Raw genomic sequence first — 13,667 nt, 5'->3', positions numbered from 1 at the left:
TGCAGCTGGAAAACGCCACAACAACAGCCACCTACAGCAGCCTTTCGCTGCTATTTTTGACCATCAAACACCACCACAAGTCGCCCCAAAACAGCCCCTGATTTGTGGCTGCTGTCCGCCACCCAAAGCAACCATAAACCGCCACTTTTTGTCACGTTTTTGCTCCTGTTGTGCTACTGCTACTGTTCGGACTCCTGTCCCCATCCAACACCACTTTCCTTTGCTCTAAAACACATAAGGTATCCCTAAAAGCTTATAAACTAATGATACTTATATTTTTTTGAACTCTTTAAAGTTATTAGTTTGTATTGTGATAAAATATCAATGTTTATGAGTAATACTAATATAATGAATATGATTAATGAGTAAGCTTTAAACATAAATAAGAGATATAAGTATATAAACACAAGAAGATGGTTTATAATATAAGTTATGATTATAAATATATTGTGATGAATATATATAGAATTTAAAAGTATTAATATGCATATTAATTTAATATGAATATTATGAAGATTATGAATATATATGAATATGATTTGAATGAAATTTAAAAGCTTGATTATATGTATGCATGCGTGTGTATGTATGCATGTGTGAAATATAATTAAACTTAATAAAGCTTTAAGGTGTAGATTAACTATAATATGAACTTAAAGAGATTAACGAGGTTATGAATAATAATATGGATAATATAAAGATGATAAATATTAATATTAACTATGATAGCTATGAACATGAATAAACAAGATGGATTAAAAGTTGGTGAAAGACACGAACTTTAAAGATAATACTTACATTATAACGAATATGATTGAGTATGGATATGATATTGTGTATATGTGAAACACATATATATGGAAGATTATGTTGATGCGTATATGTAGATATACATGTATACATGAGTGCACGCATGTATAAATGTAGTTACATATATACGTATGTAACACCCCGTCAAAAATCCCTTTAACGGAATGTTAACGCAGGTCCCAGTGCTTGGCTTGACTTCTACGTAACGGTAACATTCTACAGCGGAAGCAATTATTACCTGAGAATAAAACACACAAAATGGATCAACAATAATGTTGAGTGAATCTACAGGTTTTAGGTAAACAATACAGTATGTTTAAGAAATAATATTTCAAAAATGTTTTTTAGTGGAAGAACACCAAGGTTTAACATTAAAAGTTTGTAGACAACACCGTGTCCCGTTTCAAAAGCTTGTTGACACTATCATGTCAAGTTTCAAATATTTGTAGAAAATACCATGTCAAGTTTTATCTCATTTGTTTGTAAATCCCAGTTTTACATAACGTTGTATAGTATCTGAAAACAGTTATTAGAAAATAGTTTAAGTTCCTTGACCACGAGATTTTACAAGTACAACTCCAAGTTGCAAAACGTTTGCATAATCTATGAGCACCTGAATACTAGCAATGACCCGAGTATAGAAACCCCTATACCCGCCTTTACCTCATAAAATGTTATACACTTATTCGAGTGTATCTAATGTTCAAAGTAAATTAACCACAGTTAATATTGTAGGGTGAGGTTGTCAACCTAACGGATCCGTCCATCTAAATTGTGATTACACCGATGGTATTAAAAGTATTCAAGCTAGAGGCTTTTTGAACAAACTCAATATGAATATATAGTACTCGTGTCAATACAAAAGTATTTGATAAAGTAAGTATAACAGCGTGTATTCTCATCCCTGAAAACATGTAAAAAGCGGGACTGCAGACTCACCTTTGAATAAAGCTCGGATGACAGACAAAAACTTGTACAGATTATAGCTGAGTAATGCAACCTAAGTATACGTATTTAGGTTGGTCAATATATGTATCTTAAATAAGGGTGGTTTCATAGTATAAGTTGTCTCATTGTTCGACTCGACGCGTTTCAAAGCAAAAGTCAACAAATAGTCAACTAGATCATGCAAGTCAAACAAAGTCAACCGAAGTCAAACCAAAAGTCAAACTTGGTCAATGTGGTCAAATAAAGTCAACATCAGTAGGTTCATGTCAAATGTTGGTCAACATGTCAAACCTAAGTCAAAAAACACGTTTCAGGTCATAAATGGTCATTTTCACAATTTCAGTTTATCGTTGTGCACAAAGTTCATGAACATGTAGCATACTTAGCACATTACCTCATAGTACAAAATTCAAGTAAACATGGAAAACTCCAGATCATAAGTCTACTCAAAATCAATTACAAAAAGTCTGGCCAGAGTCTCATACGATAATTAAAAGTCAGGAATCAGAAGGGGTACATTTATGGTTTGCCAAGTCAGTTTCTGACCGCGCACTGATTTCGTTTCGGCTATAACTGGAGCTAGGGGCATGAAATTGATACAAAACCAGTGACCATAGTTCAAGGACAAGTCAAACTAACACATATAAAAAATAGAGCAATTTTTGTTTAGCCAATTTGTACAGTTTATTCATGCAAGTTGAATATTCAGTTTTCAGCTCAAATCAGAATTTACATAAAGTATGGCCCTATGGTTCCCAATGCATAAGGTTTCAGAGATTGACATTAACTAATCATAAGTCACATATCATGTCAAAATTCATGTTCCATAAGCATACATGCTAATTGGATAAAAACAAACCACATAGTATAAAACAGAGAGCAAGTTGCAGATTCGATTCTAGTTTAGCTAATCACATTCGCACGCAATTATCCGAAGATCTAGATACAATTAGACTATGATATCTACATGAAAGGTGAAGTACTTATTGTGTACTTTTCAAATATGCAAAGCTTTAAACACAGAAGTCAACACATTTTATCATACAAGGCTGTTTTCATGCAAGTGCTGTATAATTCCACTTTTACACTAAATCAAGCATATCTCGGGTTATACATAAGTAAACGACATGATATCCTAGTGTAACTTGAGTATTATTAAATTATCTTTCCAGTGGTATAAGTTTCACAAGCCAATTCGTGGTCTATCAAACACAGACTTCTGATCAATTACAAAAACACAACGTTAATTTCAATTGGCCATAACTTGATCATTCGAAAACGAAATCAAGCGAATCCAAAGCCTAAAATTAAAAGTTTTTCACAAGGATTCTGAATATAAAATAATATTTAACATTTGGCAAAGTCAATTTTCTGTACACACAATGATCAATTTCGGTTTTAACCCTAAACAATCAATACGAACAAATTAACGATTAAACAAGCGTACAAACACGATGAATCTAGCAATTGACCAACATAACTATGAAACATCAATAAAAATCAGATTTTAAAGATTAGGGTAAGCTATTTATACCTTTGATCAACAAATCGTTTATACCAACGCGTAGCTATCGATGTGAATTGCAATTTTTGTGTTGAAGGTTTTGTTTAAAAGTGAAAATTTAATGGTGTTGTGATGGTGGTGAATGGCGATGCAAGGAGAGGCCAGGGAGGGAGAAAAGAATCAACTGATTAGGGTATTAGGATGATTATGCAGTTTAATTTTTATTATAGCTACTTAAATTAGGCCCTAAGCACACTACTAGTACCCAATAAGCCTAAATTAGAAATTAAAAGGGTGGGCGGTTGGGTTTCGGCCTATTGGCCCAAGTGGGGTATCCCCGGGCTCGTGTTTTGCAATTCCTTGTATTCGTGGCTCGTTTCAAGTGCCGTTTAGTCGTACCGAAGGCCCGAAACGCTAAACCGATCGTTAAACGCAACCAAACGTTAATTTATTAAAAATCCAATAAATTAATTATTTTTTAAAAGTTAATAATTAATAATTTAGTTATTAAAATAAACCCGAGCGTTTCGTTGTTCAAAAAGCAGTTATCAAAACTGTATCGTTTTTATCGTATTTCTTTATCTGAAATATTTATTCAAATTAATATCAACCCATATTAATTATTGTAACCCTCCAAGGATCAAGTACGCATTTATTACTCATAAACACATAAACGTCAAGTAATCGCCGTTAAATAAACTAACGGAAGGTTAACGGAAGTAACGGAAAAAGCAGGGTTGTTACAACGTACTACATAATTAGGAGTATATGTGTATGTGTGTGTATATATATATATATATATATATATATATATATATATATATATATGGAAAGAAATAAGAAATTATAATGTGACTTAAATATTATTAAGGAATAATATAATATATGATCTATATCGAAACGGAAATAAACAAGTGATGTATTCCTATACTCACTAGAACATACGTGGAATTAAAAATCACAAACAAATAACGTATGACTTTCATGAGATTCACAGCTACTTACGGTCACGGATGGTGTCTTGGTTGCCAGTTTGGAATATGGTTGTGGATCTCGAATGTCACGACTAAAATTCGGATCAAGAGTCCTGGCCCCCGGTTACATCTGGCTGTCCATTGACTTACTTGATAGCAACGAGGATCGTTTGAGTTATGCAACATCTAAACTGTGGGAATGATTAACATTGTAAACTCTAGAAAGGACACCGGTAATATATATGAAGATATATATTAAACACATAACTATAATGATGATGATGATGACCATGATGATCCAACTAACTTAAATCTAATGATGATAGGTTGACAACTTTGGACTACCGTTGCTATTTACTATCATACTGTTTACTACGCTCATATGGTGAGTCATAGCCTCAACTTTTTAACTGTTTTATAAACTGTTTTCGGGGTGAGAATACATGTCTTTTAAATTTTAAAATGTAGACACAAGTGCTAAACTTACATTCTATGCTGAGTTATAACCGAAAATCCCTTAGCTTTGGTAACTAGTGACTACCAGTTTATGAACTGGTGGGCATGAATAGGTGTATATGGATCCATAGGGCTTGACATCCCCATCCGGGCAAGTCGCGCTAGCACAAACTGGGCGTATACTATTTGAGGTAGTACACATTGGTTAAGTGTATTTAGAAACAGGGGTACTAAACAAACGTTAAGGCTTAGTTACTGGGTGCTCAAACTTATAGAATATTTTTTTTTATATTTTTAAAGATGCCGGCAAAGCATGCAAACGAAATCTTGTGGTCTATTCTCTACACTCTATACTACTTAAACCTATGATTCACTCAACCTTTGTGTTGACATTTTTACATGTTTATTCTCAGATAATTAGGAAATGCTTCCGCTCTAGCTAGTAAGGCAGTAGAGGTCATGCATTTGGAATGAAGATTTGTTTAAACTTTGATAGTGGCATTATGTCTTTTCATTTAAATGCATTTGGTTTTGATTAGTACTTTGTTGGTTTTCTTTAAGTATTGTAAACGCTTGGTTTTTGAATAAAAGGCCACTATTACTTTGGAAAAAACGTCGCATATAGCTTGCATCGATCAGAATTTGACCTCTGGTAATACAGCACGTCAATGCCACATTTTGACGGGGTATTACAGTTGGTGTCAGAACTCTGGTTTTTGGGAATTAGGATACATTAGTGTGACTGCCTATAGGATACGTTAATAAGTCTAATCTATAACTAGACCATTATAAGTTGCCTTACTTACTTGTTACTCTAGATTTACTCGTTTTTTTTTAGATAACATGTCAAAAGTTAATCCCATCATTCTCTCCCACTCCGAGGACGAAAATCCTAGCCATTCACCGAGCTACTATGACCTCCTCCTAATGGAGAAATTACCCTGATTATTTGACAATATGCATACATATCTAAGGATGCTAACTCTATATTTATTGAAGAACAATGTCTGGAAGACGAACTTACAGTCCTGATGAACTCCGAGCACTTATCAATGAAGGTGTCTCTGCTGCAATGGCTAATATGCCCGGAGGCTCGAACACTAGACAAAACTGCACTTATAAGGAATTTATGGCTTGTAAGCCACTACCATTCAAAGGCACTGAAGAACCAGTGGGTCTAACCCATTGGATTGAGAAGATGGAGTCAGTGTTTAGTATTAGTAACTGTGCTCAAGCTAACTGGGTAAAGTTTGCTACTTCCACACTGGAAGGTAAAGCCTTGACCTGGTGGAATTCTATTGCTCGACCTATGGGTCTCGAGGCTGCTCATGCCATCCCTTGGGAAGACATCAAAACTCGTATGACTACTGAGTATTGTCTCGATAATGAAGTTATGAAGATGGAGGCAGAGTTATGTAATGTAAAGGTTATTGGGACTGATCTTGCTACTTATACCAACCGCTATTTGAAATTGATTCTGCTGTGTCTGGGTATGGTCCCAACTGAAAGGAATAAAATCGACCGTTATGTTAAGGGTCTCTCTGAAATTATTCAAGCTAATGTTCATGCTTCCAAACCCTAAACTTTGCAAGAGACCATTAATATGGCAAATGATCTCATAGATAAATTTACTCAACGGAATGCTGCTGAAGTGAAATCTGGGGATAATAAGAGGAAGTGGACTGGAAACTTTAACTCCCAGACATCCAAAAAGCAAGAAGTTTCTATGAAAGGATATCAAGGAAAAGCTCCTTATTGTTCAAGGTGTGAGAGGCATCGTAAGGGAAGATGCACTGTGACTTGTGGAAAGTGCAAGAAAATAGGGCACATGACCAAGAACTGCTGGTCAAAGACTACTGGTACTGCAAATCCTCCTGCTACTAATAATGGTGCTGTGAAGACGTGTTATGAGTGCGGTCAGAAGGGGCATTTTAGAAATGAATGTCTAAACAAGAAAGGACCAGAGAAAGGAAGAGGAAGAGCATTTAATATCAATGCTCACGAGGCTCGTGAGGACCCCCGACTTGGTTACTGGTACGTTTCTTCTAAACAATCACATTGTTTTAGTATTGTTTGATTGTGGTGCAAATAGAAGTTTCGTATCCATAGAATCTAGTTGCATGCTTGACAAAACCCATGTACCCATAGACACTAAGTACTGTATTGAACTGGTGAACGGTAAACTTATGAAGGCTAATAAACTCTACAAAGACTGTACCTTAGTTTTAGAAGGAATACCATTTTTGGTGGACCTAATGCCTATTGAAATAGGAAGCTTTGACGTAGTAATAGGAATGGACTGGTTGTCTAAGAATAGAGCCAAAGTAGTGTGTTTCGAGAAGGCGATTCGTATACCCCTTGATAATGGTGAGAATTTGATGGTTTATGGGGATAAAACTGACGTAAAACTTAACCTGACTTCGTGCATGAAGGCACAAAAGTATTTAAGGAAAGGCTATCAAGCTATCCTTGCACATGTGAAAGAGATCGAGATCGAAGAAAAGAGAATTGAAGATGTACCAATCGTTAAAGAATTTCCGAACGTCTTTCCCGAAGAACTACCTGGTCTTCCACCTCATAGATCGGTAGAATTCCAAATAGACCTCGTACCCGGAGCTGCACCAGTTGCACGATCACCATATAGATTGGCACCATTGGAACTAAAAGAATTGTCCAACCAATTGCAAGAATTGTTGGATAGAGGTTTCATCTGACTGAGCTCATCGCCGTGGGGAGCCCCCATTCTCTTTGTCAAAAAGAAGGATGGATCCCTGCGAATGTGTATCGACTATCGCGAGCTGAATAAGATAACTATCAAGAACAGGTATCCACTACCGAGAATCGACGATCTATTCGACCAATTACAAGGGTCATTCGTATACTTTAAGATCGATTTAAGATCTGGTTATCACCAATTGAGGGTAAAGAATGAAGATATCTCCAAGACAGCGTTTAGAAATCGCTATGGCCATTACGAATTCCTAGTGATGCCATTCGGGTTAACAAATGCACTTGCAGTGTTCATGGACCTTATGAATCGTGTATGCAAGCCCTATCTGGACAAGTTTGCAATCGTGTTCATCGATGACATCTTGGTATACTCGAAGTGTAAAGTGGAACATGAGCAACACCTGAGATTACTATTGGAACTACTCGAGAAGGAACAACTGTACGCGAAGTTTTCGAAGTGCGAGTTTTGGCTATCAAAGGTACAATTCCTTGGTCACGTGGTTAGTAGTCAAGGGATACAAGTGGACCCAACGAAGATTGACTCTATTAAGATCTGGGAAGCACCTAAGACGCCAACCCAAGTGTGACAATTCTTAGGTCTTGCTGGCTATTACAAGAAATTCATTGAAGGGTTCTCTAAAATTGCACGACCATTGACTGCCTTGACTCATAAGGGCAAGAAATATGAGTGATCCGATGTATATGAGGCTGCTTTTCAACTCTTGAAACAAAAACTAACATCTGCTCCTATCTTATCCCTACCCGAAGGAAACGATGACTTTGTTGTATACTGTGACGCACCCCGCCAAGGTTTTGGTTGTGTCTTGATGCAACGGCAAAAGGTCATTGCTTACGCCTCCCGTCAACTAAAGATCTACGAACAAAACTACACCATACATGATTTAGAACTTGGTGCAGTGGTCTTCGCACTCAAAATGTGGAGACACTATCTTTATGGAACCAAGTGTACCATCTTTACTGATCATAAGAGTTTACAGCATATTCTGAACCAAAAACAACTCAACATGAGGCAACGACGCAGGGTTGAGTTATTAAATGATTACGATTGTGACATCCGATACCACCCTGGTAAAGCAAATGTGGTGGCTAATGCCTTAATCCAAAAGGAAAGGGCTAAACCCTTACGAGTCAGAGCTTTAAATCTGATTGTCCATACCAATTTGACTACACAAATCCGAGATGCCCAACTTGAAGCGCTTAAAGAAGAAAATAAGAAGGAAGAATCTCTTAGAGGTTTAGACAAGCAGTTCGAAATTAAAGGAGATGGAACTTGTTATTTTTCCCGAAGAATTTGGGTCCCAAAAATTGGCGAAGTAAGAAAGAATGTGCTTGATGAGGCACATAAGACAAGGTATTCGATTCACCCAGGCGCTGACAAGATGTATCATGATTTAAAAATGTTATATTGGTGGCCTGGAATGAAAGCGGATATTGCTACCTATATGGGCATGTGCTTGACTTGCTCTAAAGTTAAAGCTGAACACCAGAAACTTTCTGGGCTACTGCAACAGCCTGAGAATCCCGAGTGGAAGTGGGAACGGATTACCATGAATTTCATTACGAAGTTACCAAAAACTGCGAATGGCTATGATACAATTTGGGTGATTGTTGACCGTCTCACCAAATCAACTCACTTTTTACCGATTAAGGAAACTGACAAGATGGAAAAGCTTGCCCAGTTGTATTTGAAGGAAGTTGTTTCAAGGCATGGTGTGCCAGTTTCTATTATTTCGGATCGAGATAGCCGTTTTACTTCTAGATTCTGGAAGTCGTTACAAGAAGCTTTTGGAATGCAGTTAGACATGAGTACTGCTTACCATCCTCAAACAGATGGACAAAGCGAGAGAACTATTCAAACGCTCGAAGATATGTTACGAGGCTGTGTTATTGATTTTGGAAAAGGATGGGACCGATTCCTGCCATTATCTAAGTTTTCATATAATAACAGCTACCATTCAAGTATCCAAGCTGCACCGTTTGAGGCACTATATGGGCGTAAGTGTAGATTGTCAATCTGTTGGAATGAAGTGGGTGACCGACAATTGACTGGTCCCGAGATCATTCACGAGATGACCGAACACATTGTAAAGATTAAACAAAGGCTAGAGACAGCACGAAGTCGTCAAAAGAGTTATGCTGACGTCAGAAGAAAACCGTTAGAATTCCAATAAAACAACATGGTCCTGCTAAAGGTGTCACCGTGGAAAGGTGTGATACGCTTTGACAAATGAGGAAAGCTGAGCCCAAGATATGTGGGGCCTTTCAAGATCATCGAATGTATTGGGCCAGTGGCCTATCGACTAGAATTACCTGAACAACTCACTGGAATACACGATACGTTTCATGTGTCGAATTTGAAAATGTGCTTAGCGGAGGAGGACCATTTCATCCCACTTGATGAAATCCAAGTTGACGACAAACTGAACTTTATTGAAAAACCCTCGGAAATCATTGACCGAAACGTCAAAGGACTTCGTCAAAGTAGAATACCAATCATTAAAGTTCGATGGAACACACTTCGAGGACCCGAGACCACGTGGGAATGTGAAGATCACATGGCAGAGAAAAATCCTCCTTTATTTGCAAACAAAACGCCTGATGACCGCCACGACCAAATTTAGGGACAAAATTTCTAATAACAGGTAGGTACTATAACACCCCAACTTTTTCAATCAATTTTTTTTTTACGAACGAACTTGAAACTTAGGTGGTCCAAAACAAACGAACTTAGTTAGAAAACCGAAACTAATGAAAGTAATGAAATGGGTAACGAGGACTAACGCGAATAAAATATGCAGGGACTAAAATGCACATTAATTAAAATGATAAAAATTAATATATATATATATATATATATATATATATATATATATATATATATATATATATATATATATATATATATATATATAAACAGAAAAAATAAATAAATAATATATATAAAATCGGCTGAAAAAAATAATAAATAAAATATAATAATAATATTAATATTAATAGATAATTAAAAGAGATAATTCCTAAAACATTTATCCTAATCCAAACTAAGACTAATCCTAAACTAACTCAAAGTAATCCTAATTCTAATCATAAAAGATAAAGACTAATCCTAAGTTAATCCTAATCCTAACTTAAATTCTAGATTATTCTATGAGCTAGTTGAATTAGTTTCTAACTCTAATTAACACCCTATATAAACACACCCTCACATCTCCATTTTTCACTCATTCACAAGCCAAAACACTCCCTTTTCCTCCCTTCTTGAATTCGGCAGCCTCACCCCACAATCACCACCTTCGACCGAAACCCAACACCCACAACCACTGCCACTTGCTGCTGTCTTCTGCAGCCCCAAACTGCCACCACCACCGCCTATTTTTCTGCCGTTTTAAAAATGCCACAACAACAGCCACCTGCAGCAGCCTTTTGCTGCTGTTTTTGGCCATCAAACACCACCACAAGTCGCCCCAAAACAGCCCCTGATTTGTGGCTGCTGTCCGCCACCTAAAGCAACCATAAACTGCCACTTTTTATCGCGTTTTTGATCCTGTTGTGCTACTGCTGCTGTTCGGATTCCTGTCCCCATCCAACACCACTTTTCTTTGCTCTAAAACACATAAGGTATCCCTAAAAACTTATAAACTAATGATACTTTTATTTTTCTGAACTCTTTAAAGTTATTAGTTTGTATTGTGATAAAATATCAATGTTTATGAGTAATACTAATATAATGAATATGATTAATGAGTAAGCTTTAAACATAAATAAGAGATATATATATATAAACACATGAAGATGGTTAATAATATAAGTTATGATTATAAATATGTTGTGATGAATATATATAGAATTTAAAAGTATTAATATGCATATTAATTTAATATGAATATTATGAAGATTATGAATATATATGAATATGATTTGAATGAAATTGAAAAGCTTGATTATATGTATGCATGCATGTGTATGTATGCATGTGTGAAATATAATTAAACTTAATAAAACTTTAAGGTGTTGATTAACTATAATATGAACTTAAAGAGATTAACGATGTTATGAATAATAATATGGATAATATAAAGATGATAAATATTAATATTAACTATGATAGCTATGAACATGAATAAACTAGATGGATTAAAAATTGGTGAAATGCATGAACTTTAAAGATAATACTTACATTATAACGAATATGATTGAGTATGGATATGATAATGTGTATATGTGAAACTTATATATATATATATATATATATATATATATATATATATATATATATATATATATATATGGAAGATTATGTTGATGCGTATATGTAGATATACATGTATACATGAGTGCACGCATGTATAAATGTAGATACATATATACGTACCACATAATTAGAAGTATATGTGTATGTGTGTAAATATATATATATATATATATATATATATATATATATATATATATATATATATATATATATATATATATATATATATATATATATATATATATATGGAAAGAAAAAAGAAATTATAATGTGACTTTAATATTATTAAAGAATAATATAATATATGATCTATATCGAAACGGAAATAAACAAGTGATGTATTCCTATACGCACTAGAACATACGTGGAATTAAAAATCACAAACAAATAACATATGACTTTCACGAGACTCACCACTACTTACGGTCATGGATGGTGTCTAGGTTGCCAGTTTGGGATATGGTTGTGGATCTCGAATGTCAGGACTAAAAGTCGTATCAAGAGTTCTGGCCCCCGGTTACATGTAGATGTCGATTGACTTACTTGATAGCAACGAGGATCATTTGAGTTATGCAACATCTAAACTGTGGGAATGATTAATATTGTAAACTCTAGAAAGGACACTGGTAATATATATGAACATATATATCAAACACATAACTATAATGATGTTGATGATGATGACCATGATGATCCAACTAACTTAAACCTAATGATGATAGGTTGACAACTTTGGACTACTGCTGCTATTTACTATCATACTATTTACTTCGCTCATAAGGTGAGTCATAGCCCCAACTTTTTAACTGTTTTATAAACTATTTTCGGGGTGAGAATACATGTCTTTTAATGTTTTACAATGTAGACACAAGTGCTAAACTTACATTCTATGCTGAGTTATAACCGAAAATTCCTTAGCTTTGGTAACTAGTAACTACCAGTTTATGAACTGGTGAGCGCGAATAGGTGTACATGGATCCATAGGGCTTGACATCCTCGTCCGGGTTAGTCGCGCTAGCACAAAACTGGCGTATACTATTTGAGGTAGTACACATTGGTTAAGTGTATTTAGAATCAGGGGTACTGAACAAACGTTAAGGCTTAGTTACTGGGTGCTCAAACTTATAGAATATTTTTTTTTTTATATTTTTAAAGATGCTGGCAAAGCATGCAAATGAAATCTTGTGGTCTATGCTCTACACTCTATACTACTTAAACCAATGATTCACTCAACCTTTGTGTTGTCGTTTTTACATGTTTATTCTCAGGTAATTAGGAAATGCTTCCGCTCTAGCTAGTAAGGCAGTAGAGGTCATGCATTTGGAATGAAGATTTGTTTAAACTTTGATAGTTGCATTATGTCTTTTCATTTTAAATACATTTGGTTTTGATTAGTACTTTGTTGGTTTTCTTTAAGTATTGTAAACGCTTGGTTTTTGAATAAAATGCAACTATTACTTTGAAAAAACGTTGCATATAGCTTGCATCGATCAGACTTTGATTTCTGGTAATACAGCACGTCAATGCCATATTTTGATGGGGTATTACAGTATGTATGTTTTTGCATGTATATCTATGTTTGTATGTTGTATGTATGTATGTATGTATGTATGTATGTATGTATGTATGTATGTATGTATGTATGTATGTATGTATGTATGTATGTATGTATGTATGTATGTATGTATGTATGTATGTACGTATGTATGTATGTATGTATTTATGTATGTATGTATGTGTAGGTAGGTATGCGCGTATGTATGTATGAGTGTTATGTCTCTATATGTATGTGTGCTTGTATGTACGTAGGTATGGTCATTTTATATATGTTTTAAGTATGGTTAGGTAAGATTATATGTATGTATGTATGTAGGTCTTTGCATGTAGATATGTATGCTTAGGTGTGTATCTAAGTTCACTTTTAGCATGTTTTGGCTGTATGTATGTTTGTTTGTTTGTTTATGTATGTATG

General features: G+C 35.1%; 2 protein-coding genes across 2 annotated transcripts; both read left to right on the top strand.

Moving 5' to 3' along the window:
* Positions 1 to 6,295: 6,295 nt before the first annotated feature.
* Positions 6,296 to 8,114, top strand: LOC139841817 (uncharacterized). Its single transcript, XM_071832014.1, has 3 exons — positions 6,296 to 6,726; positions 6,788 to 7,257; positions 8,020 to 8,114. Exons 1-3 carry the CDS (start codon positions 6,296 to 6,298, stop codon positions 8,112 to 8,114), a joined length of 996 nt encoding a protein of 331 aa, XP_071688115.1.
* Positions 8,115 to 8,357: 243 nt separating this feature from the next.
* LOC139841810 (uncharacterized) lies at positions 8,358 to 10,064 on the top strand. The gene is made up of 3 exons (XM_071832008.1): positions 8,358 to 8,794; positions 9,203 to 9,402; positions 9,733 to 10,064. The coding sequence occupies exons 1-3, from the start codon at positions 8,358 to 8,360 to the stop codon at positions 10,062 to 10,064; spliced, it is 969 nt and encodes a 322-aa protein (XP_071688109.1).
* Positions 10,065 to 13,667: the final 3,603 nt, after the last annotated feature.

The sequence above is a fragment of the Rutidosis leptorrhynchoides genome, chromosome 1 (genome assembly GCF_046630445.1).
Source record: "Rutidosis leptorrhynchoides isolate AG116_Rl617_1_P2 chromosome 1, CSIRO_AGI_Rlap_v1, whole genome shotgun sequence".
In the NCBI taxonomy this organism is placed as follows: Eukaryota; Viridiplantae; Streptophyta; class Magnoliopsida; order Asterales; family Asteraceae; genus Rutidosis; species Rutidosis leptorrhynchoides.
This window is presented reverse-complemented; position numbering and strand designations above follow the sequence as displayed.